At 42.2% G+C, this 23,873-nt stretch overlaps 1 protein-coding gene across 4 annotated transcripts in view; it reads left to right on the plus strand.

The window, feature by feature from the left end:
* RGS7 (regulator of G protein signaling 7) overlaps positions 1 to 23,873 on the plus strand; it is a 314,036-nt gene that overhangs the window by 166,707 nt on the left and 123,456 nt on the right. For all 4 annotated transcript variants that reach the window (XM_037069439.1, XM_037069441.1, XM_037069442.1 and 1 more), the window contains exon 3: positions 2,766 to 2,862. In XM_037069439.1, the coding sequence (XP_036925334.1) occupies positions 2,766 to 2,862 (97 nt within the window). The remainder of the gene's footprint in view (positions 1 to 2,765; positions 2,863 to 23,873) is intronic.

The following is a 23,873-nucleotide window of genomic DNA, read 5'->3' on the forward strand; positions in this document are numbered from 1 at the left end:
GCTATACCAGCCAAGTGTATAAATTCTTCTTTATTTCAATTAGTGTATCCTTCATTTCTGACTGGATCTTTTTTGTGCTACTGAGATTCTCACCAAGTTTCTGTAGCATCCTTATAAAAAGTGTTTTGAATTCTGCATCTGGTAGATAGTGTGTCTCCGTTTTGTTTAGCTCTTTTTCTGGAGTTTTGATCTGTTATTTCAGTTGGGCCCTGTGTCTTTGTCTCCCTGTTTGGCAGCCTCCTTGTGTTTGTTTCTATGTACTAGATAGTGCTGCTTTGACTCTGTGTCTTGGTAGTGTGGCCTAATGTAGTAGTTGTCCTATGGGGTCCAGGGGCACAGCCTGGGGCTGTGATCCCAGGGGCATCACCCAAACTGGGTGCTCGAGGTTTGCCCTTCATGTGGGCTGAGTATACACCCTCCTCTTGTAGTTGAACCTTGATTGCTGTTGGCAGATTAACGGGAGGGATTTACCCAGGTCAGTCTGATGCAAGGACTGGCTGTGACCACTACCATCAACCATTGCCTTCCATGGAGGATCAGCTGTGCAAGGGCAGGCTGGTGGTGCTCCGACGTGGTCTGTAGCTGTCCACTGGGTGCGCTAGACCTGGGGTTTCCCAGTTGGTATAGACCAAGGTCAGCTCCCACCTGTGTTTTTCCCAGGGCACCCTGCCTGAGGTGTAAAGTAATCTGGGATGGCTGCTACTTGTGCTGGGTTTGGAGATTCCCAGGCAAAGCCAAGCTGTGAATCTAGGCTGGCTGCTGCTAGTGCTGGCACTGGGGCTAATTGAGGGCAACTGTTGCTTGTTTGAGGATTTAGGAAGTGTGAAGCAAGAGCCAAGACCGGCCGTTCATATGGAAAAGCAGCTTGGGTGGGCCTGTAAGTTGGGTGAGGCTGAGTCTCTGAGGATTTCCAAGGCAGGTCAAACAGTGTTAGCCAGGTTGATGGAGTCTGAGATGTGGCAGCAGCCTGCTGGCCCTGTGGCTTTGTTGCGGGAGGGTTTAGAAAAGGGACAATGGCCTCTGCTCACCTTGATTCCAGACACTTCGGTTTCTCCCTTAATGTCATTGGTGCTTTTTAAGCTGCTACCCCAGTACTGGAGCTCAGGGGGAGCGAGTCTGAGTAGGTGAGTCTGTGTGTGGGCTCTCTAAGAGGAACTGCTTGAGGCTCCAGAAATTTCTTCGACGGATTCAATCCCCACTGGTTTTTGCTGTCAAAAATGGTGGAGAGTCATCTTCCTGGCACTGGAACCCTGAGCTGGGGGGCCTGGTGTGTCTCTGGGACTCCTCGCTCCCAAGAATTCCCTCCCCAATTTTTATTTACCACAAGTGGGCTGGGCCCAGCCTATTCTGCACCTGCACCCCTCCTATAAGGATGTGGTTTTAATGACACAGTTGTCAGACTTCCATTCAACTTCATTTCTGATGGTTCTGAGTGATGGTTGTTCTGTATTTTAGTTGTAATTTCGATGTGATTGTGCGAAGAGGCGAGCCATGTCTGCCTATGTTGCCATCTTGACTGGAAGCAGACTGTGATTTTTTTAACTTTTTATTTTGAAGTACTTTTTGGACTTTTAGGAAAGATGCCAGAATAGTATAGAGAATTCCCATATGCCTTAAACACAGCTTTCCTTAATGTTAACATCTTATATAATTATAGCATAATTATCAAAAATGGAAAATTGACATTGCTCTAACATTTTTATCTAAGCTACAAGCCTTATTGTTTTCAATATGAACTGAGTTTTTGAAGGCAGGGACTATATTTATTTTTATATTTGTAATGCCCAGTGGTGAATCTGGCCTCAAGTTGGTGATCAGTAACTGTTTGGAAATAAGTAAGTGAATGAATGGATGTTGAGTTCCATACTAAAACGTGTGTGTGTGTTTGTATATGAGTGCCACAGGGTTAGAAGCACGTAAATAAAGTGTAAGGCTATGTTTTAAATAAATGTCATGCAGAACTAAGTTCCACATTGGACTTTGTGGAGCACAGCCCCTGAAATTGCCAGTTTTTCAAAAGCAAAAGTGAATGTACTAACTAGATTGAAAGAAGGATCCAGTGGAAATCACTAAATGGGTAGAAGGCTATGCTGTTACATTTATTTTTATGTGTGCATGCACATGTGTACACTGTGCATGCACATACATGTTTCACGTACACGTGAAGGTATGTACGTGTGAGCATCTGAGAGTGTGTGTTCATGCATGTTTTGTGTGTGTGTGCCTTTTGTGCCACACCTCAGCAAATGCCTGAGGGAGGGAAACAGCAGTTGCTGGCGATCAGTCTTGTGTTTCTAGACAGGTTTCAGAGGTTTATCTTAAAGCAAAACACAGAACTCCGTTGCTGGAAGAGGAAATCCAAACAGTTGCTTTAGGGCGTCTCTTGTCTTTCTCAATAAGTTTGGTAGAGATAACACTCATGAAGTGTGAGTTTTACTGTGACATGGATTTCTGACAGCTTCAAAAGTAAGCACTCTTTTATCTACACCTTTCCAACCAAAGAACGTGAAACCAGACGAGAAGCAGTATTCAAAGCACAGAACTCTTCTTAGCAGTTAATGGAGCCTAAAATGGCCACGTTTCTTGCTGTTTTCTCTGTCACATTTTAACTGAACTGAAAATATTGACGTAACAAAGTCTAGCAGGGTAAGAATTGCAATTATTCTTAGTTGAGCAAAACTGGTCTACAGAATTGTTATGAGAACAGATTTTCCTGAAAGACTTCACTTGTGAAAGTTTTTAATTACTTTGTTATTGTTATTTAGATGGAAGACGTCATAGCACGCATGCAAGATGAAAAAAATGGAATTCCTATTCGAACTGTCAAAAGCTTTCTTTCCAAGATACCTAGCGTCTTCTCTGGTAAGTTTGCATTCAGTAGAGCTATTCTGTCCAGCATTTGTCCCAGAACAATTTAAAATCTATTCTAACTTTTCACTACCGAAACTCGCTAAGTCATTATTCAGTAACTACTTATAAAATGCTAATGCCGTATTTATCATGTCCGACACTTATATAGTAATAAAAGAAAACTGAAAAGCAAAAATCATGACCCTACTCCTAAGTTACAAAGACAAAACGAACATATGTGAAATAGGAGAAAGCAATATTGAGTAAAGATGTATGGGACAAATGTGATGTCAATTCTATCCAGAAGTTAGGAGGGTAAAAAAAAATCCATGAGGAGGCAGGAAAAGGTTCCTGAAGATCAGTGAATGAGCTGAGTTTCAAAAATGCAGGGTCATATTCACTTCAAAAGCAGAGCTGGGAGGGGCTTCACTACAGAGAACCAGGTAGGTAGACAGAAAGAAAGAGAGTTGAGTCTGATGATGAGGATCTTTGAAAGCTAATCCATGGAATCTAATTCTCATGTAGGGGGGAGTAGGGAGACATTGAACATTTTGGTGGAGACTGTGGTGTTCTAGCTGAGTTGGCGCTCAGTAAAGTCCCCTGTCTCTGTCATAGGTGCAAGGCTCTCGTAAGGAGAGTTAGGGTGCCGGGATTCTGGTGTGCGGGGGGAAGGCGTAGAGAGGAACAAGCCTGCGGACTTGGCCAAAGACTGGGCATACAGGATAAAAGAGGACAGGACCCAAGTTCTGTTTGGTGTTTGTTTTTCAATTGGGGGACTTTGAGATAAAGCGTTCATTATCAGAATGAGGGCAGCCGTGCAAGTTTGATCGGAAATGACTAGAGAAACCCAAGAGGAAATGGGTAGTGATAAGTTAGAAATCTGGGCTCTCTCTGGCTGAATGAGGAGGTGAAGGCCTGTCCTGTGGGCTGGGGCCCGGGCCAGTGAGGCTAAGAGAGCAGGTGAGGAAAGACCAACCAAAGCCTTGTTGTGAGTGACACCTGGCAAGGGTAAGGGGTCTGCGGCTGAGCACGCGGAGAGAATGGTGCTCGATGGGATTTGGAAACAAGAGTTGGGATGTTTCCTGATGAACAGGATAGAAAGAAGACCAGTGTACCTTGGCGTGAAGGTAATAATTAGGACCAAGTGCAGTCAGCAGCCCTGATGTTAGGGTTTGAGCACCTCAGTGGTGGATGCTGGTCAGAGCCTGGCCCATCAGCTCTCTCCCTTGAGATTCTGTTGAGTTTCCTGAATGTCACTTAAGTGTGTGTGTGTGTTTGTGTGTCTGTCTGTCTGGCATTAGGTGATGACAATCTGGGGCCTGGATAATTGGCCGTGTGCAGAGACAAGCAAAGGAGGCCTGTCTGCAGATCGAGAGGAATGAAACACAAGAGGAAGGAAAAGCAGAGATGATAAGACAGAGTTCTGGGTCCCTGGTGGCTTTGCAGCCCCTGTCCCTGTGTTCCGGGGCACAGCGAGGCAACCTGCAAAAACATCCCTTGGGGTTCCTTATCTCCACCGTGAGACCTCTACCCTTTGGTCTGCTGTGTTCCCTCTTCTGTGTCCGATGTTTCCTACATCTGCACCAGATTCAGTGCTGGTTCTTAGGAATACCCATCCACAAAGCCTAATCATGGAGATTTTAATTCAGTAAGACTGGGAGGCAGCCATTTTTAAGCTGGTAAAAAAAAATAGAGAGGTTTGGCACCTGCTGGTCTTACAGACGTGCTGGCTGCAGTTTCCTTTAGATTTTTTATTCAGTTCATCGAACCGATCAGACACCCACTGTGTTCCAATTACTCTACGGGTTTCGAGGGCTACTATTTTCATTTCAGTGGGGAAATAGATTATTATATGTTAGCACTAAATGTTCCACTGGTGTGATCGACTGAGGCGAGTTCTGTTCCCGGAGGTTCAAAAAGTCAGTTGTGGGAGCAGAGTTGTTTAAACACTTGCACTTTATAATCAGATTGTCAACCAGGAACCCTAGTTACGTGTGTTTAACTCCCGAAAGAAATACCTCTATGAGGTTTGGGTAGGATGATGCAGAGGCCCTTAGAGTTGGCAGGGACGTGATTTACTGACGTACTATTTTTAACCTTTGCAAAATTATAATCAAACATATTTACTTCATGAGTTCTCTGAGTTGCCTAGGAGGGGACCCGTGAAGCCCATTTGTTCTATAATAAAGTGCTAAAGAAACTATCTTTGCAGATAAACTTGACTTTTTGCTTTTCAAAAACAGTAAGAAATGTATAACTTGTATTTTCCTTTTCCGTTTTTTTCTAATTTCTAGGAAATTCGTTGCTAAATTGGACATTTCATTCCTATTTCTCCCCTGACTCATCACTGACATACCTACCTTCCCTTTTCTTCTAATTGGTTGTATGTCTGTCTTTCATTGCTGTAGTTTTAATTGTGTGTGTGTGTGTGTGTGTGTGTGTGTGTGTGTGTGGTGGGGGGGGCTAATATTATAAATTGCTCCAAGCCATGTTTTAGAGTAGATAAGGAATAAATATGAAGAAGAATCTGTGGGGTATCTGCTGTGCGTTGAGGAATTGTGTGGCCCAGAATCCTCACCTCTCAAGTGGAGTTGTATCTTGCCTTTGAACGGAAGCTCTCCATCACAAAATAAAATGAAAGATGAAGTTCAGACATTACTGCATGATCTTTTTATAAAAGTGTTCATGCAATTTGTATGCAATTGTGGCCTCAAATTGGAAAAATAACTATAAAGCTGAAAATAAAATCTTTGAAGATTTTGCTGAGGACTTTCCCTGAATGAAACCCACATGTCTCGTTCCTACATGATAGCTGTGGGCCTAGAATTCATATCCCGTAACTTACAATAGTTATCCATCTTTCATCTGAAAATCCTTGGGAAGCTAAATTATGACCCCCATATCAGCTGGAAAGCCTTTGTATTGTATTTAAACCCTAAATAGAAGATCCAGGTTCAGATGGAACACAAAATTTTGTGGATAAAAGAGAAAATGGTTAATTTTACATGTTTGATGGCATTTGATCCAGCTTTGATAATATTTTACAGTTGTAACATCTACCTTGGCTACATGCGTACTTGAATGAATTAAAATGGGCCACAGAGTTTTTCAGTTGCTTATCAAGATGTTGAAATTGGGGAGCATTTTCTTTCTAGAAAATATAATACATTATAAAAATATTGAATATTATTGGGGAGTAAATTTTTGATTCAGTCATGGATGCTTCATGGAGTTTAAGTGTATGAACATAAAATAAATAGGCTTTAAAACTTGATGGTAGAAAAAAATTGCTTTTTCAATATTGAATGTTTTAAGAGTTTGAATCAGCCATTGGGATTTTCTTTTTAGTAATAAAGGTATTTTAATAAGGGTTTGTTATTTCAATCCGTTATGTATGGCAATTACTTTTATATTATACATGATAAATATATTTTATTTTGGAGGGGAATATTAGTAAGTTGGGAGCCTACTACATAGTCATTGACTTTTAATGTGTTTGTTTTATTTCTTACTATACTTCAAGGTAATTATTGTTTATCTCTTTATCACAGAGGAGGAATTATAGGGTCAGAGGGTTCAGATTTTTGGCCCATGTTGCACAGCCTGCTAACATTGAACCAAATCAGTTCATTCAAGAATCTTGTCCTGGTAGGTGTGGCTCAGTGGGTAGTGTGCCAGCCTGCGAACTGGAGGTTGCAGGCTAGGTCCCTGATTGGGGGGGTGTGAGAGGTAGCCAACAGATGTCTCTCTCTTACATGGATGTTTCTCTCCCTCTGAAAATAAATTTATAAAACCTTAAAAAAAAACCTACAAAGAATCCACGTCCCCTTCCCTCCCCACCACTGGTTCCTCCATAAGTGCGTCTTTTCACATGCCTGTGTTGGTTCAGCAGGACAGATGAGTGTCTATCCCAGTCTGTGGGGTTCTCAGTACGGGGGACACTCGTATTTGTCTCTCAACATCGCCCCCTGGGGGTGGAACTCTGGAGCACACCCCTCAGGAAGACCTGAACTGTTGACTTCATCTTTCCTCCAGGTACATGTGTGGCCTTGAGAAAACAGCTGCGGTTTGTTCACCTCCAATATCTGGAGGTCACACCTGAGGATCCCCAAGTTTCCTTTCCATGTAAGCTCTCTATTTCAGAGAACTCAGAAAAGGGAAGTGTGGAAAAGGAGTACTGGAAGAGAATACAGTAGACTGCACTCGTCACAAGATGCGCTAGTGATGTAGCATCAGTGAAAATCTTACCGTGTATCTTCCTTTGGCTGATTCCACCTGTGCCTACAGCTTTAACCACAAACTCTCCACCCCATTCCACATGTGCATCTCCCTGGTCCAGATATTTTCCCTGAATTCCAGTATGTTAAACTCCTGATGCGATGTTTCCACTTGGTTGTTACAAAGGCACCTGCAACTCCACATGCCTAAAACTAAATTCAAAGCCTTTTCCTCAGTCCCTTCCCTGTTTTCTGTCTCAGGAAAGACAGCCCACGGCAGAAAGAGTCACTGTGACCTCTCTTCCTGTAGCCCTTTCTTCTCAGGGCAGTTTCATCAACACATCTTCCCAGTTTTTCCTCTGAAGCCGCTATCCAATCATCTGGCTTTCGATCAGCTGCTCTCGTATTGCTCCTGTCCGCACTGTCAGCTCCACTGACCTGAACTGCCCTATCGACTCGCAGCTGGTCTCCACATCCCCTCAGCCCTTGATTCTCCCGTCCCCACAGGGCAGCTGGCCTCACAGGTGTTTTCAAGTTGCACATCTGATTCGTGAAAAGTATTTTCTCGATTGAGCATTGAGACTGAAATCTTTAATGAGACTCCCTGCCTGACTCTCACCCCAGCCTCAGCGCACCTGCGCTCTTGCTTCTTCGGTTGCAGCCCCAGCAGCCGCTTCCCCTTCCCCTTGCGCCCTGTCTCCGAGCCGCGAGCCGCGGGCGCTTTCCACCGCTGTGCTGCTTCCCCTGTTCTGTATGTGCTTCCTCCCTTTTCCCCCTTCGCTCAGGCCTGCGTATCTCGGGTCTACCCCAGTTTCCTTTCTTAAGTACACTCATCAAACTGCATTTTTTCTCTCCAAGTGCTTTATTCCCTTTTGTAGTTATGAATGGAGTAATGTGGTAATTGATGAATATCTGTCTCTTCCAGGCAGTACTGCAAACTCCAAGACTTTTGTAGCCCCGGCACTAAAAACAGTGTCTAATGCAGGGGGTGTTCTTTCATATTTATTCGATGAGTAGATAATAATTGCAGCTTTAGAGGCAATATTGGCATTCCTGTGGACTGTGAGAGTAGTGAACTATTGTGGTTACGTAGCTTTGTCAGCATCCACCAATATCTGGATTTTTGTAAACCTTTTGTCAAAAACACAACTTTTGCCCTGTAAATTGTGTTCAAGTAAAAAAATTCTCTTTTTAATGACACTCGATGACATTATTTATTATGACATTAGTCTATGTCCCATATGACCTACTTTGGGTAGTTTGTTGATTAAAAACCGAAAAGATGGGATGTCCTTTGGAGTTGTGTGGGCGCTGACAAGATCAGGGGACCAAAGATGCACCTCTGGGGCATAGAGCCTTTAGCAGTGAGCAGATAAATATGTGCTTCATGCCTGCCTGCTCTTAGGGCTTGGTCAGCAGGATTGTTGGCTAAGGTCACTTGGAGCAGCAAGGGAGAGAAGGTCAAGGCGAAGCACAAAGATCTCATGTAAGTGACTGGAGATCGGGATGTTCTGTGTCTGGAGAGCTAGTGTCCCACGGGGAGAGACTCCAGCGGTTTTCTCTGAATGATAACAAAGAGAACCGGTCAGCCCAGGAAGTCTAAACTCTTCACTGAGCTGTGTTATTCAGAGTGGATCGTGACCCTTGCACCATAGACGAGTGTGAAGGGGACGCCCTCACTCTGCTCATTACCTAGGAGCCTAAAACCAGTGCTTCCCCAAACCTCAGGTAGCGCCTCCAGAAATACCCACCCCCATAGCCCCACTCCCTGCGGATTAACTGAAAATGAAACCAGTCTCCTGGCCTGACACTCCATGCTTCTTTGGGGCGTTTGGATGTTCTCATATTCTGGACATCCAGTGTTTCGATTATTCTAGATCAGGGTGAAATAGCCTTCACCTAGTGCGTGCGTTTCATTTTCTTCGGTGGACTGACTGGGAAATTACTGTGCTTCCAATGTAAGCCACAGCAGGAAATGAACCAGAATTCTCTTTTTGGTTCCCTGTGCATGGTGTAGGTTTTCATTAAAATTGAATTGTGCCCTGCTTGCGAAGCAGCCCGCTGAGATCAGAAAAGGGCTGCCTGCGGCAGCTCTCAAATCAAATGGGTTGTTTAACGGGTTTGAAGATTGAACCTAGGCCCCTGACTCTCAGGATCCTAATATAGGCTGGAGGCCGCTCCAAGTCACTAAGCATCGTTAGGGAATTCTAGTCAGCCATCCCTGAGTTTCCTTGGTTTCTGTTTCCTTTTATTACCTTGAGAAGATTCTCCATCACAAGAATGTTGGTGACTAAAGAGTTGACTCTCTTTGCTACTTTGCTTTTGCACCTTCAAACTATTCCTCACCTCCATTGGTCCCCAGGTAGGAAGAGAAGAGTTTGTGGACTTTGTGATGCTCTGTTCTCAGCCCTGAATAGGAAAACTGAGCGGTATATGCGAGCTTAAAAATCGAGTTGTCCTTCATGCAATAACTTAAGTGGGCCTTGCCTCTTGTCTCTTCTTCCTCTGAGCGACAACGATCTGTGTGCAGCCTGAATCTTGTCCTCTGGGGTGGCTTCACAAATGACAGGAGCAGGCTTGGTGCTGTGAACTGGGCCAGCGCAAACTTTAATAGGTTCATATTTTGCATCTGAATGTTTTTCAGAGCAGCTTTCAAGAGGCCTTCAGTGCGCAAAACCTGATTATATCTGGAGTCAATTTTAAGACAATAAGTATATGTGAGGTGGAACTTTTTTCCCCCTTAGAGATTCTAAATTAGCTAGGTAATTCTCAGATGCTTTCTATGAGTCTCAGATTCTTCTAAGATTCTTCTTTCTGAGGCTGTCATCTTACTGTGAAATATTCTCCATCTCGCACTGGAATGGCTATCTTGGGTTTTATAGAAATTCAAAGTGACATAAATTGCTTTTGAAAGCAATTCTAAACTATCTTGGCAGAAATTATGTTTACATTTTGTTTTTATAATACCCCAAAGAAAATTCAAGAATGCAAAGGGGAAATTTATGAGCAGTAAATAGGAAAAAATATCTTAAATATATTGGCAGTTTTTAAAGTTCAAGTCTTAAAAAAAAAAATTCTTGGAGAAAACAAGAACTGTTAACTAGATCTGCAAGAGACATGAATGTTATCCAAAAACAAAAAAAAAAAAACATTTTTTTTCTGTCACCTTCTTGACATACCTCTCTGATAAAGTGACAAGTAGACTTTGTTGACTACACAGTCAACAAAGGTGAGGAGCAAGAGCAGGCACTGAACTGTCACGTAATCTCAGAGATATTTAGATTGTCTTTCTGTGAAAGATTCTTCACCCCCTCTTGGCCATCATCATTCTTTTCTTATTATAAGATAGCAGCATGAAATGACTAGAAATACTGGTAAATAATTCTAACCTCAGCCACTTGGACCGTCTGGCCTAGGTTCTAGACAATTATCTCTTTGTTAACAGCTAAATGCCACCGAAGAATGATAAGGTTGGCTGTTTATTGGGCACTTACTCTATTTACAGAGAAATCATGTATTTTAAAATGTGGTTGAAGCACAATGATATGACCCAGATGAAAAACAAGCTCTTGCTCATTGTGCTTTCACCAGAAAGTTAGAAGACACAGTACAAACTCAGGGATATTCTAATGCTTTGATTTGAGCCTTAGCCTTCTTCACAGCCACGCGGGCTGTAGGCCCAGGCACTGTTTCCTCTTTCAGGGCAACTGTAGATGGTGGTGCCACTTCCTGTCCAGCTTTCTAAGCATCCGAATTTGCTATGTTCTATGTTAAGTAAATAGGATTTGGATTGGAGCAGATTTTTGTCCTCCAAATGACTGTATTCCAGAGAGGGAAAATTCTGCCCAAATACATAAATATTCCCATGAAAGCCTACAGATAAGAGTTATCTCTGACTAGCAATTGGGTCAGCGTCTTTGGAATGGTCCGGTTACCCTACCTCTTGCTCAGAGCATTGCAGCACCTTGCTGCAGCATCTCTGCTGGAGGAAAGACGCCCCCCCCCCCCGCCCCCTGCAACACAGTGGGATCATTTCACTGTTGTAGGACCAACAGCTGTAAATAAATCTCTGAAGGCAATTTGTTCTCCTTAAGAATATGAACCGAACTCAAGAGTCAGCCATTAACAGGGGGCCAGAAAACATAATTCACTGGACAAATGTCACTGTACCTCCTGAACAGTGGCTTTTTGTCTCCAAGTTGCTCTCTGGGAGAGATTTTAAGAGCCTTGAGGATGAACTTCAAGTTCTCTCATTCCTGTCTGGGGATCTGACAGCATCCGCAGTGAAATGCAGGGTGGATGCATGAACACATTGTCTAAGTTCTATGAAGAAATGGTGAGCCTCACTAACATTGTAACTTCTTTTTTTGACTTTGGGAAATGGGGCCATCCACGTACTTTATTTAGAATTTCCCAAAACCATGACTGTCTTTCTGCAAAATGGCTGCGGATGGCCCTGTTGGGAGCTGGGACTAGTTTGGCGTGGTTAAGCAACAATAATATAAAAGGCAGGAGACAGTGTGATCACAAACAACTTTCTGGAGGTCTGGGAAGTCTCAGCTGGTGTTGAATTTTATCTTAGCATTTCAACGGTATTTTTATAGGCATCTGGACTCCTGAGATGTACAGATGATGCCAAATTGTATTAAAAACTGGAAATCTAAGCCAAGAAAGGGAAAAAAACCCCTCAAAGTTGAAAATGGAATATGTTATTAAGAAAGATAAATTTAGCCACATAGCAAGTAATAGATTTATAAAAAAGTACACAAAATTGGGTTTCGGGAGTCCAGGTTCGGCACTAAGAATTAAGGCCCATGAAAGTCCCCTGCGGTCTACTTCTTAAAATCACTGCACTGTTGTGCTCATTAACCAAGACCACACGAGGTATCCAGTAACGTGTGAAGTGTTACAGGGGAGGAAACTGGATAGAAATAGAAAACTGCTCTTCCCATATTTAAAACCAAATGAAAATAAACTCATCAGAATTAACCATCTCGTGCCTTCTTTTTCTTTCTTTTTGGCCAAAGTCACGGTCAACAGAATTTGAGAATGTTCAGTAACGGGGCAGCCCTTGAAAAAGCAGCTTCAGGGCATAAACAAGACAGTAGTAATTTGTATAATCTAACTAGTTAAAAGGTAGAACTCATATCCGGTCATGTGTTAAAAATACAAATACTCGTTAAAAGAGGTTTATGTAACTAAAATAAGAGATGCACAGGAGATGAAACAAGAAAATAATGAAGTATTTGGGCTCTGTTCATATTTTTTGATGTTGATGTCACTGGGCAATTCAGTATTTCTGTGTGTGGCACCAAGAAAATGGGAAATAAATGAAGCATTATTATAGTTATTACGGTGAATAGTATGATTTTTGTTAATGCCTGAGGGGGCTCCAATTGGGCGCACATCTGGACTCCCCTTCCCCACTCGTTGACCCGTTATTGCAAGGTCAAGGAATTGCCTGCGTTGGAGGTTCCGTAGCATCTGACATCTGGTTTTCTTAGTAAGTTCTCGAAAGGTATCTGTCGAATCTCTGTGATGTTCATCAGATAACAACCATTCCCCACGTTTTCAAGGTGCCTTACAGCTTTCAACACTCTTTATTATGTCCTCACTTTTATTCCTTCCCACAAACAGAACTAAACAGACCAAACTGAAATCTAGTTCTAGGGAGATGAAGGCTTGTTCCTTGTTCCTCTCGTATCTCCCCATTTGAACGTAAGATCATTTCCTGTTGCCACTGGTTATTTTTCTTTCTTTTTTTTTTAAAAAAAAGATTTTATTTATTTATTTATCTTTAGAGGGGAAGGAGAGAGGGAGAGAAATATCAATGTATGGTTGCCTTTTTGTGCGTCCCCTGCTGGGAGTTGGCCTGCAGGGAACTGGACTACAACCCAGGCATGTGCCCTGACTGGGAATCGAACTGCGATCCTCTGGTTTGCAGGCCCGCGCTCAATCCACTGAGCTACACCAGCCAGGGCCTGGTTATTTTTCTTGAATAAGTCCCGTTTTGACTTTCTTAATAATTTCTGTTTTGTTGCAAAGTCAGTATGCACTGGGTTGTGCCATCAGGACAACTGCTGAGAGAAGAAAATAATGAAAGTCAGAGGCGGTTTTGCAAATTTATCCTGGGAGATTTAACGGGTGCAAGCATATTAAATTTTTATGGTTGTAGTAATTTACTATGGAAATTGTTTCTCATGATTGTTGACGTCTCTTTACAGCAATAGACTCTGAAAACTTAACTTTGTCCATTGGTGAGTTATTGTCCATTGGTGAGTCTAAAATCCTAGAATTGAGAGGTCGCTGAAGTAAAACCTCTTGAAGGGAAGCTTTCCTTCTTCGAATTAAAACATTAACATGGTTTCTTCTGAGAGGTCAAAATTAACCCTAGAGAGATACTGACTTAGGGTGAAACTCAAGTCTTCACTGTCCCCAGGAATGAATGGATCTTGGTGACTGACGTGCTAGTCCAGAGATGTTTCTGTGAGATAATGAACTAGTGCATAGCACGTTTGAGATGCACGTATAATCTATCGTTCTGCACTGCCTTTGGTGTCCGATGGCACCATCGGGTTTTTCTCTTCATACCTCTCTCTCGGAACACTTGCAGAAGGACTTTCAATTTCCACCCCCACCCAGTGATTTTAGGATCGAGAAGGGTCCCAACCTTCCTCCTATGCCACCCTCACCCCAGGCCAGCTTGTAGTCATGATCCCGTCTTTGGATTTTCCTAGCACTGTGTTCTTCTGCATGGACTTTGTTTTCCCTGGCATTTTGTCCTCAGGAAAGGCTGTACACACCTGGAGGCCAAGAGAGCGCTCGTATTTCAATTTGTAACCTCTAGTACACGGTATTTGGCACACAGCAGGCACTCAGGAAATGTTAATGACTTCTCAAAGGACAGCTGATGTCCCGGCCCTTCAGTTACACCCACAACAGATTCCTGCCCTCCTCCCCCCCACCTTAGTTTATTGTCAAAGGAAAGAGCACGCATCTCATCATTTGCTCTGTTGGCATCCAGCGCTGTGAGATGCTTTTATCACAGCAGGCAGCACCAGAAAGACAGCAACTCTGCTTGGCTGTCTGTTGCTAACTTAGCTGGGTTTCAAGATGGAGTAGCAGGAAATTGAACATCATGTCCAAATTTCTCCAGAGTCCAAAAACACTCTCATTTTAGTTTTATTATTTACTTTAAACATTTCTTTGGAAAGATATATGCACCCCTATATTCACTGCAGTGTTATGCACGGTGGCCAAGACATGGAAAGAACTGAAGTGTCCTTCAGTGAAGGGTTGGGTAAAGGAGATGAGGTACGTATATACTATGGAATACTACTCCGCTGTGAGAAAAGACGCAGTCCTGCCAATTGCAACGATGTGAATGGACCTTGAGAGTGTCATGCTACGTTAACTAAGTCCAACAGGAAAAGCGGAGGCCTATATGATCTCACTCATGTGTGGGATATGGAACTGAAACTCACTGACACAGACAACAGTGTGGTGGTCACCAGAGAGACGTGGGGTGGGGGAGTAGGCTGAAGGGGTCCACGAATATGCTGATGAACGATGATGTGACTTTGGGTGGCAGGCACCCAATGCAATACACAGAACATGCACCATAGAAATGTACGCTCGAAACCTGTAGGATCTTATTAACCAAGTCACCCTAGTAAATTTAATTTTTTAAAAGTTGATTTTTAGAACATTGGGCATTCTCATATTCAAGTGGAAATAGTTTTCAAAGCCTATCTGGAATGATGAAGAGAGTATATGCAGGTGGTAAAAAAAAAAAACAAAACCCTGGGTTTTAGTCCAATTTCTCATGTTGCAAAGAAAAACGGTAGATGGTAAATGGCGGCCCAGGCCCTGGTGCGTACGTGAACGTGAGCGTGTTTGGGTCCTAACAGCTACAGCAACTACTGGCGTTTATTTAATACTTACAGTGTGCTGGGCTTTCGACAAATGTTAGTCTTTAGGTGTATTGTTTTATATATTACTGTCCTATTGCTTCTCGGCCTTTTGGCTAAGATTAAGTGTATATATTACTGTCCTTACAAAGAGACGTAAAGGAAAGCTCAGAAAAGTTAAATAACTTCCCCTGTGTGATGCTGTTAGTTAGCCATAGAGCTGACATTTGAATATAGAATAATCTCGATTCCATAATCTGATTCTATAAAATCATAAGAAAGCACAGAACACTGAAGTATTGTACCTATATTTTATGTAACATATAGATGCATATGTACAATATAATATAACATAACATGATTCCACAGAATAATTTGAGTTCTTTATCCTCTTCTTGTTTCATTCTGCATTTGGCTTGGAAAATACCCCTTTCTTTATGGAGAAATCAGTCTAGGAAGAAAGTTCTCAAGTTAAGGTGACATGCTTAGTAACCAAGTGGCATTTTTTGTTTTTGAGACTCGATTACTATATGGGACTCCATGCGCTCACCGGAGTATGCTCCTATAGCCAATGGGAAAGCATCGTGTGTGTTTAGGAGGTAGGAGCAGACCAAGAAGAGAAGAGAAACAGCATGCTGGGCGGTGCAGAAGGAGACTCAAGTGGTGGAAAGAGACAGACCAAAATCAGCCCCAAACTAAAGAGAGAACAAGGGCTAAAGGGCCAAGGAAAGAACTGTGCAGGCGGACCTCAGAGATTCAGCGGGTTCCATCCCGAACCAGCACAGCAAAGCCAGTTGTACTGTTCCATTGGCAAAGGGTCTTACCCGCAATTTGTGGAAAAGAAAAATAAAAAAGACAAACATCTGTGAAGCAGAGCAGAGCAGAGCTCAATAAAACAAGGTCTGCCTATACTCGTGTAAACTTCCCTGGGGACTCATCACAGCCCCTAATGCATTGCATCGCTCTCCCATTTTTTCTTGCCTTCCTTCCACAGACTCTGAGCAGCGGACATAGGGACAAACAGCCGAAGGTTCCCAGAACCTGGGCACGACCACAGGTCCACAGCCGCACATCTTTTCCCTCTCTCCGAATACCGTGACTATCACCTCCCATGATTTTCGTATGTTTGTGGTGTTCATCACCGCAGAACACATCTGCATCCCAGTTAGCCATTTCTTCCCTCTTCAGTGTATACTTTGGTTCAGATTTCTACCGACTCTTATTATTTGCATAACTGCTCAGCCAGTTTCCAGGGAAACAGTTGTGCTTTCTGCGTAAATACGAGATTTTTATCCCAACTCCCCTTTGTCACATTTTGTTACAAAGAAATAATGAGGTAGTTGTTTTTAATTTCTTCTCTGAAACATTTTTTGTGGAAATCATGCACAGAATTACTTTTCTGAACCATTTTCCCCCGTATTAACAGTACGTGATAGAGAAAGGGGTAGAGTTGCTTTACCCCTTTGGGCCAGGATGAGTCAGAAAGGCATGTTATGAGGCTGAATTTTCAGTTTTGTCTCTAGTCTGTGATGTGGAGTAATCATAGAACATGACTTCTCTCATTAGCTGGAGGTTTGGGGAGTTATTTACACCAGGTCAGATTTTACCACGTGAACAATTTTGAAAGCTTCACCCTTTCATTTCCAGCATCGTTGGTCCTCACGGAGCAAAATTCTCCCTGATGTTTCCTTCAGAGCACTTAATTCTCATGGAGGAACCTAATGTGCAAAGAATTATCAAAATATAAATAACCACCAATGGACTATTAAGTGCAGGACAAAATGTTGTTCCATTAAACAGACGCTGTATACCCACACTATATCTAAATAAGTAGGCACCAAATCCAAAGATCACTTTAATGTTATTTGAGGTCCACTACTGGAAATTTAAATTTTAATGATCATTCCAACCTAAATATATAGCGAGAATGCCTATATATCAAATTTCAGGCTGTTCAGCATTTGCTCAGTAAGGTTTCACACCAACAGGTATTATAGCCACAGTAACATTTCCAAATATGAGAAGAGAATTTCACATTTGATAGAATTAAGGAGGAATGTAACATGGCCTCTTGCTAAATGCTGAATTGTTCATATCTGGGGAGTTCAAAGTGGAGGAAAGCCATGAAGGGGGACCCGAGGAGGGCAGGGAGGGACTCGTCAAGGAAAAGGAAAGAGCCATGAGGGGCCCCTGAGCAGAAGCTCAATCTGCGAAACATGAGACCTGAATCAAACAGAATCGTCTGTTCCACACATTGGAGCGGGCCCAGCTCCCGCTCACAACTCAGCGCCCTCTCCGTGGTGTCCTCCAGATCGGCTGCCTCGTGCTCAGTACAATCTCAGGACCATTTTGAGTGGGAAGCCATTGCGAGCTGAAACCTGAACATTGACAACTTCAAGTGAATGTAGAGCAGACTTGGGCGATGGATGAATCAGTCCACGAATCAGCCCAGAGGGCCCATTGAAAGGAATTGCATTGATGACGTAAAATGTTTAGACAGCAAAGCTTGTTGCAAACTTGATGTAAAGAATCACTGGCCACTGGTCACTTTCACCCCACGGATAATGGCATCTGAAGAGTACAAGCTAATCTAGTAGTTTTTTTGAAGGACAGTTTTTATGGCCCGCACATCTTCATGAGATCGTGTGCTTCTGGTGACCTGTGTCTCCCAGAACAAATTCTACTTTAGAGACTTTTTAGGGCCCAGCTGTGGAAGCAGTGAGATTGTAGGGGGTCATAGAGGACTGGACTGCGTGTGGAAGGCATGCTTTCTCTCTTTGTTCCTCTTATCAAGGACTTGCCAGTCAGGGGTTAATGAATTACAGATGCGACGTGTTTGCTCTTTAAAGCTTTTTGCTACCAGACCTGTGTTCCTCTTAGCCTAAGCCTTAGAGAATCCACAAAGGGAGTAAAGAAAATAGAAGTAACATTTTCTTTAAAAATGTAAAGAATCCTCTTTTGGATGAGAGCAAGAGGTTTCCTTAGATATTTGACTTCCCTCCCCCCTCTTTTTTTTGGCAGCATTCAGATGTGCAAATCTCATTGAAGTCATTCCAGGCTAAAAACATTTATGACCAAATACCAGAAAGCTAAAAATAAGTATTCTAACCTTTCTCTAGAGGTCACTGAATATTTCTCTTAACCTTTCTGATCAGATGGCCTTTTAGCAAGAGATGGATGTTAACAGTTGCTGGGTGCCAATGCAGGAGGAGATCATTAAATAGTTCAAAAATAGCTACAGTCAAAACTACCCATCAGCGCTAAGGAGTCTGGCTGGTGTCAGGTCTTAAAGAGTTGTTGGAAATGGTGATGCAGCCGAAACTCCAACACCAAATTACCTTACACCAGTGAGTAGCTATTACATTAGATGGCCTTTTCTTGGTACCAGCTACCTGAATTGTAGTGGGGGTAACCACCTCATTCTACTCTCAGTCCATGTGATTTCAGTGGGGCAACCCAGTCCCTGGATCAAGGGTGTGGGGAAGGAACACGACCTGAACTTGGAAAATCAGAGAGTTGTGGCTGGTACTTCTGTTAGAACCATCGAGGAAGGACTTTCTCTTTCTACATGTTGTTCAGCTGGTTGATATAAATGTGAAGGGAAAATCTTGTCTCTAAAATGATATTAGTGCAGAAGAGAGCAGAGCCATAAAGTGCAGTGAAAGTTGGTCCTGAAACCAACCTTTGGGCACCTGGATCCAGCCGTGCCTGAAGGTTTTCAACTACTGAGATGATAAATCCCCATTTGTTAGTTTAACCAGGGCTGCTGGAAATGAGTTCTGAAATATACATTTCTTTTCATGACCCTCAATCCCCATCTACTTCTAAGGGATTCTTTGCATCTGACATCAAATCTGGTTATTTTGGTTTTGCCCTTTTTGGATGAAAATTTCCTTTTAAAGTTACATGCTTTTATTTCTTTGGTTTGCAGAAGCAAAACAAAGAATCATTTTTTTTCTCTAAAATTAAAACAAGCTAAGATACAAAGGCAGTTAATCATCTATTTCTATCAGTGAGGCCTGTGACATCGACTTGACTTGCCGCTGTTGCAGACATTCAAAGAAGAAAGAGGGCATTTATAAAGGATGTTAAAAGGTGAATGAATTCCACAAGGTATTGTCCATTAACTTCTTAATTATCTGACTGTAATTAGGTTTCTGTGGCCTTTTCTTCCTCCCAGGTGCTAGAAACGCCAAGAACAAGCCTGGGTAACGCATACTCTTCTTCTCCCTGTAGTTTTTCAGTCACTTCTTTCCAAAAGAGTTCTGCCACAATACGGACCACAAGATGTAAGAGTTGGGTTTGTTTGTTTTTTTAAGATTTTATTTATTTATTTTTAGAGGGGAAAGGAAGGAGAGAGAGAGAAATATCAATGTATGGTTGCCTCTGGTGTGTCCCCTGCTGGGAACCGGCCTGCAACCCAGGCATGTGCCCTGACTGGGAATTGAACCCTGATCGTGTGGTTCCCAAGCCCGCGCTCAATCCACTGAGCTACACCAGCCAGGGCAAGAGTTGGGTTTTATTTGTCATCATACCCAGTGTCAATGTCCTTGGTGTGGAATATGTGCTCAGAATGTGTTTGCTGAGTTTACCTGACTTTATAGTCACAGTGCACATCTGTTCAGACGGAGCCAACTTTTTTGCCAGGTGTTTCTATCTGTAAATATTTGCATCTGAACAGCCACCTTATTGTGATTTTCTGCTATTGCCTCAGTTTTATAGATTAAAAAAAAAGACTGGCACAGATTAATTGGCTAGGCAAGCTTACACAACTAGTATGTGATGGGTGTATATCTTTCTTATTCCAAAATCCGTGCTTTCTCTTCAAGGTTGTACTTAAAATAGTAGGAGAGGGTCAAGTTCTGGGTCAACTCTCATGTATGTGACTTTCTAGTGATGTTACACTTCAGTGATTTTCAAAGAAGATTTATACAAGACCTGTAGTTAGAGAAATGCCTACTCTGTGCTCGTTTAATGCAACTAAAAAACATCACCAAAAAGATATGTACCACTTTCAATCCCTACACAAAGTAGAAATAAACACCCCAACTCCACAGCACTCATCCGTCTGTGTACAGGTTCACTGGAGGGGATGCTATACCATTTCTCAGTCCTATGTTCCCGGTAGTGCTGCCGATACGGATATTGTGGGGAAAAAAATTCTGTCCTCAAATATACTTGTGACATGCAGGGTTTTCACAAAGTCAAACTAGATCTTGATTGGAATGCTAGTCTTGAACATAATAGTGTTCCTCTCGAGTCTCCGAACCAGGGCTGTGTGATGCAGTGTTTTCTCAATATATCTCCAAAGAATGCCCTGTTACAGAGCACTCACAACCCTAGCTGTCTAGGGTGTACCCTTTATGAAATACTGCCTTTGTCTTCATAGGGGAGCAAAGAATGATTGAGGAAAAAATAGACAGCATTTGTTTATTTTGCTTTTAAGAAACTGCTGGAAAAAATAGTAGCGGCCTCGGGACACAGTTCAGTCACTGCAGATTCTGGGGAAAACAGCTTTGGTTTTAGGTCATCTATTTTCATGTGGCTCCCATATGAAATGCTCTAATTCTTCAACACGATTAAATTCCATCAAGAGATTTAAGTAATTTGTGCCTCTTCTACCTCACTCAGATCAAATTTTTAACAGTAACCTAATGATGGTGAGAATTGCAAGGGAATAAGGCTAAGTCAAAACTAGGTGAGGGTCAAGGAACCTTTGGAACTCGACAGGATGGTCCTACCGGGCACTTGAGATGAGGTCGGGACACTGGGCAACAACGAGAAACTGCATGCATTCAGTAAGGGTACAGTCCTGGATAAATAACACTAGTTATGACTGTACACATATCGATGTTCTTTGGCTCTGTATTTATGAATAAACAATTCTAAACATACGAATTCATCACTTCTCATCAGAAGAGAGGAAGCCCTTTTTACACATGCTTTTATCCACCATGAAAGACTTCTTACAGGAGATAAATGAGGTTGTAGAAGATAGTGATGACACAGGCTGACATTTGTTTAATGACTGAGAGAAGGGCTGCTGATATTAAAAAGAAAATCAAAAATAGAAACTGAGCAAACTGATCTTCCTGGGATGGGCAAATGGTCCCTGATTCTTGAATGTTGAGTTCCAGCCAACCAAGATACACCTCACAGGTAGTACAGACTCAGCCTTAGACAGAGAGGGAAAGCTCAATGCGGCAGCTTTATACACAACAGAGGGACCACAGATGATGGTCCAGGCAAGAGGGAAGGATGCAAAGATCTAATTCAGGGAGATGGAGTGGTCCCACCACAGAGATTCTCTGCCTCCCCCAGATTCCCAAGCCTTCACCTGCCTAATTTGTCACTTGGCACCTGGCTGAGGCATGGCTTGCTCTAAAATGCCTTTTTCTCTCCTGTCTCCTACCCTGCCCTGCCGTATCTGATTTAATTGCTTTCCTGTGTATTCCCAAGCATCCTATTTATGTCTTTGTATTAGTGCTTGTTAGGGTAAATTAAGACATTTAAAGGCCCTTTGTACTGGGGGGGACAAAGCTATTGCATAATCCTACATGTGATCAAAATAAAAGTAATATTAAATGGTAATATAAGTTTAAGGAAGTCCACAATGCTCCGAATTTTTCCATTGGTGCTTGTATTGTTTCTTTTTTATACAACTATATAAAACACTTAAAAATTTTTTTCTTAATGTCCTTAATATCCTGCTGTTCTGATATTCTATGAGTTTAGTGTTCCTTTTGGATAATGCTTTTTTTATTTAACAGACTCATTTGAATGTTTATTTAAGCCAATATACAGCGACCTCTTAAAAGAGATTATGACTCATTCATCAAAGTATTTCAGGAGTTTGTCAATAAACACCTGTCAAACTAAAGATAAAAGAAAATTAGGCAAATAGTCCAATGTAAATATGGGATTCAATATCAGAAGAAAAGCAGCAAGTGTGATTTAATGTGGAGCCTTAAAGTGTTAGAACGCTATCCCCAAAATTCATACTACTCTCCACCCCCAAATCAGGTTAAGTATCAGCGCTAGAAACCAGGATGCTAGAAATTTGGTTGAAAATATTGACATGTTGATTGACTGAATTCTCTTCTCAATCATATTTTTTCATTTGTAGAACAACATCCTACTAGATGTCAAGCTCAGTGCTACGGACACCAAGGTTAACACTGACATACACGATCTGTATCGTACCAGAGTTTACAGACTGACGGGGGATATAACTGCACAAATAGCCTGGCTTGTTCCTAGTGATGTTTACGACCGTTCCTCATTGTAAAGAGGTTGTCACTTGCTTTGACTGGTTGGAACTTTTATTAACAGTGTTAGCTACTTAGAACTGTCAACCTTACTTTACAATAAATAGTTATAACATAACTGCAATACAGATTTCCACTTTACATGGGTCACTCTGGCTGATGCATAGAGCATAAAGTATTCCTCAAAAGATTAAGAATAGTACTACCAGCCCTGGCTGGTGTGGCTCAGTGGATTGAGTGCGGGCCTGAGAACCACACGATCTCGGTTTGATTCCCGGTCAGGGCACATGCCTGGGATGCAGGCCAGTTCCCAGCGGGGGACTCACGAGAGGCAACCATGCATTGATGTTTCCCTCCTTCTCTCCTTCCCTTCCCCTCTAAAGATAAATAAATAAATTATTAAAAAAAAAGAATAGTACTACCAATTGATCCAGCTATTCTACTTGTGGGTATTTATTAGAAGAATATAAAAACACTAATTCAAAAAGGTACATGCACCCTTAGGTTCATTGTTGCATTATTTATACTAGCCAAAATATGGAAACAGCCTAAGTGTCCCCTGATGGATGAATGGATAGAGAGGATGTGCTATGTCACAAAAAGCAACGAGTCAGCTGTAAAAAAAAGAATGAAATCTTGCCATTTGTGACAACATGGGTGGACCTTGAAGGTGTTATGCTAAGTGAAATAAGTCAGAGAAAAAAGCACTGTATCGTTTAATTCATATGTGGACTCCACAACAAAACGAAACAGAACAAAAATCATAGATACAGAGAACAGGTTGGTGGTTACCATAGGGAAGGGAGGGGGGGCAGAACAGGTAAAAGGAGTCAATTGGATGGTGAAGATGGCAACTAGACTTTTGGTGGTAATTACTTTGGAGTAAATACAAATGCCAAATTATAAGGTCGTACACCTGAAACGTATATAATGTCATATGCTAATTTTACCTATAAGAATACTCAAAGCCCAGCCAAGGACAAAGTACTGTCCAGTAGAGGTTTCAGATGTATGAGACTTATCTGGAACTTTGTGTGGTGGGACCCATCAGTGATAGGGTAGAGTCAGGTGATGGAGTTCTTTATGAAGTGGGGGGCCAGGTCTATCAAGGCTAGTCCTTGAGTGATGCTTCCAGTGTGTGGGTTCCAGGGATGGCTGGATCTTAACACCTCCTTTATATAACCAAACATACCGTTTGGGCATCAGTCATTTCACAAACAAAAATTTATTTCTAACATTGCTATCTCATTCAGCGCTCTGAGCAACCCTGCGATAATATAATGTGAAGCCGTTCTAAAGCCACCTCTAGAATATGGGTCCCTGATTAGTCCCAAATGTTAGCTATCTACCCCTGAAGTATGGAGTTCTCGTCTACATGCTGCAAATGCTAACGGACCCATTCAGCACATCATCACACTACACCAACTGTATTGAGTTATTTTTATAGTTATCACTTTTCATTATTATAGGAAGTCTAGAAATCATGAGGAAAATCTAGGCTGGCGGAATAAAATTTAAAACCAGTAGTGTATAAATAAATGGCAGAGCAAAGCCCAGGGAGCAAATACAATGTTCAGAGGGCAGTGTGCAAAGTGAGAGGAGAAGGACCTGTGACCGAGCCCTGGGAG

This window comes from Sturnira hondurensis, unplaced genomic scaffold (assembly GCF_014824575.4).
Source record: "Sturnira hondurensis isolate 20B ecotype Veracruz unplaced genomic scaffold, ASM1482457v3 Scaffold0018525, whole genome shotgun sequence".
Taxonomy (NCBI): Eukaryota; Metazoa; Chordata; class Mammalia; order Chiroptera; family Phyllostomidae; genus Sturnira; species Sturnira hondurensis.